Here is a 944-nt window from a genome sequence, read left to right as displayed (position 1 = left end):
GTGTCCCATGTCCCACACTCCACCTCCCCCAGCGTCCCACATCCTTCCACGCACCGTGTGCCCTTGTGTCCTATGCCCCGCCACCCCCCCCCTGTTCCCGGTGTGTCCCCCCCAAGCCACCACGTTCCCTCTCGCCCTCTGCCCGCCCCGTGTCCCGCCAGGCCTGCGGCTCCCAGGCTGCCTCGCGGCTGCCTCGGTTTGTGGCGGCCATGGCGTTACTGACGGACCTCTACCAGCTCACCATGGCCTACGGGTACTGGCGGGCCGGGCGCCACCGTGCCCCCGCCGCCGCCGAGCTCTTCTTCCGCCGCGAGCCCTTCCATGGCGCCTTCGCCCTGGGCGCGGGCCTGGCCGAGGGGCTCCGCTTCCTCCGCGCCTTCCGCTTCTCCGCCGCCGGTGCGTGAAGGACGCTGGCGGGGGGCGCGTGGGGACAAGCGGGGTCGTCTCCTCTTGGGGTTTGGGGAGGGGGGAGCGGGGGTACGGGGTGGGTTTGGGGAGGTGGGGTAGGGTTGGGTGGGGGGACGGGGACGTGCCTCAGAGGGTGGTGGGGGGACAGGGGGCCTGGGGGTATGTGAGGGGGGGACAGACAGGGACAAAGTTCAGAGGGATCTGAGTCCTCGGGGGATGTAGAGGGGACGGGGACGTGCCTCAGAGGGTCTTGGGGGAAGGGGGGCTGAGGTGGGGGCACAGGGACGTGCCTCAGAGGGTATTGGGGACAGAGGACTGGGGGGGGGGGGGCGAGCAGGGGACAGGGACAACTCTCAGAGGGATCTGAGTTCTCAGGGGGACTTAAGGGACAGGGACGTGCCTCAGAGGGACAGGGGGGCTCCTCAGGGGACTGGGACATCCCTCAGAGGGACTTGAGGGAAGGGGGGGCTGAGGTGGGGGGACAGGGACGTGCCTCAGAGGGTTTTGGGGGATGAGGGATCTGGGGTGGGGGGGAC

The 944-nt window shown here is 70.1% G+C and overlaps 1 protein-coding gene across 1 annotated transcript in view; it reads left to right on the top strand.

Annotated features, from left to right (window-relative positions):
- The first annotated feature begins 151 nt into the window (after positions 1–151).
- The window catches only part of NAPRT (nicotinate phosphoribosyltransferase), a 5,486-nt gene continuing 4,693 nt past the window's right edge, over positions 152–944 (top strand). The window contains exon 1 of the mRNA XM_035319853.1: positions 152–396. Coding sequence (XP_035175744.1) covers positions 210–396 — 187 coding nt within the window. The 5' untranslated portion in view covers positions 152–209. The remainder of the gene's footprint in view (positions 397–944) is intronic.

The sequence above is a fragment of the Oxyura jamaicensis genome, chromosome 2 (assembly GCF_011077185.1).
Source record: "Oxyura jamaicensis isolate SHBP4307 breed ruddy duck chromosome 2, BPBGC_Ojam_1.0, whole genome shotgun sequence".
In the NCBI taxonomy this organism is placed as follows: domain Eukaryota; kingdom Metazoa; phylum Chordata; class Aves; order Anseriformes; family Anatidae; genus Oxyura; species Oxyura jamaicensis.
This window is presented reverse-complemented; position numbering and strand designations above follow the sequence as displayed.